The following is a 200-nucleotide window of genomic DNA, read 5'->3' as shown; positions in this document are numbered from 1 at the left end:
GTGGTTTAATGATTGTCCTCTATTTCCAGGTTTTTGATGAACCACTTCCTCCAGTTGTGTCAGCTTCAGGTTGCACGTGGTATCTTGGACCCTCCTACTCTTCTTATTCAGTCTCTATGCCATGTACTTCTCAGGCCACCATGGGAAAAGATTGTGTAAGTATAAACATTTGATAATAACTTTATCTATTTGATAATAAC

At 38.5% G+C, this 200-nt stretch overlaps 1 protein-coding gene across 1 annotated transcript in view; it reads left to right on the top strand.

Annotated features, from left to right (window-relative positions):
- LOC119586926 (phosphatidylinositol 3-kinase regulatory subunit alpha-like) overlaps positions 1-200 on the top strand; it is a gene marked incomplete in the record, with an annotated part of 97204 nt that overhangs the window by 93056 nt on the left and 3948 nt on the right. The window contains 1 exon segment of the mRNA XM_037935655.1: positions 30-155. Coding sequence (XP_037791583.1) covers positions 30-155 — 126 coding nt within the window.

Source organism: Penaeus monodon, chromosome 22, assembly GCF_015228065.2.
Source record: "Penaeus monodon isolate SGIC_2016 chromosome 22, NSTDA_Pmon_1, whole genome shotgun sequence".
NCBI classification, from domain to species: Eukaryota; Metazoa; Arthropoda; class Malacostraca; order Decapoda; family Penaeidae; genus Penaeus; species Penaeus monodon.
The sequence above is the reverse complement of the archived record's forward strand: the minus strand, read 5'-3'. Positions and strand labels throughout refer to the sequence as shown.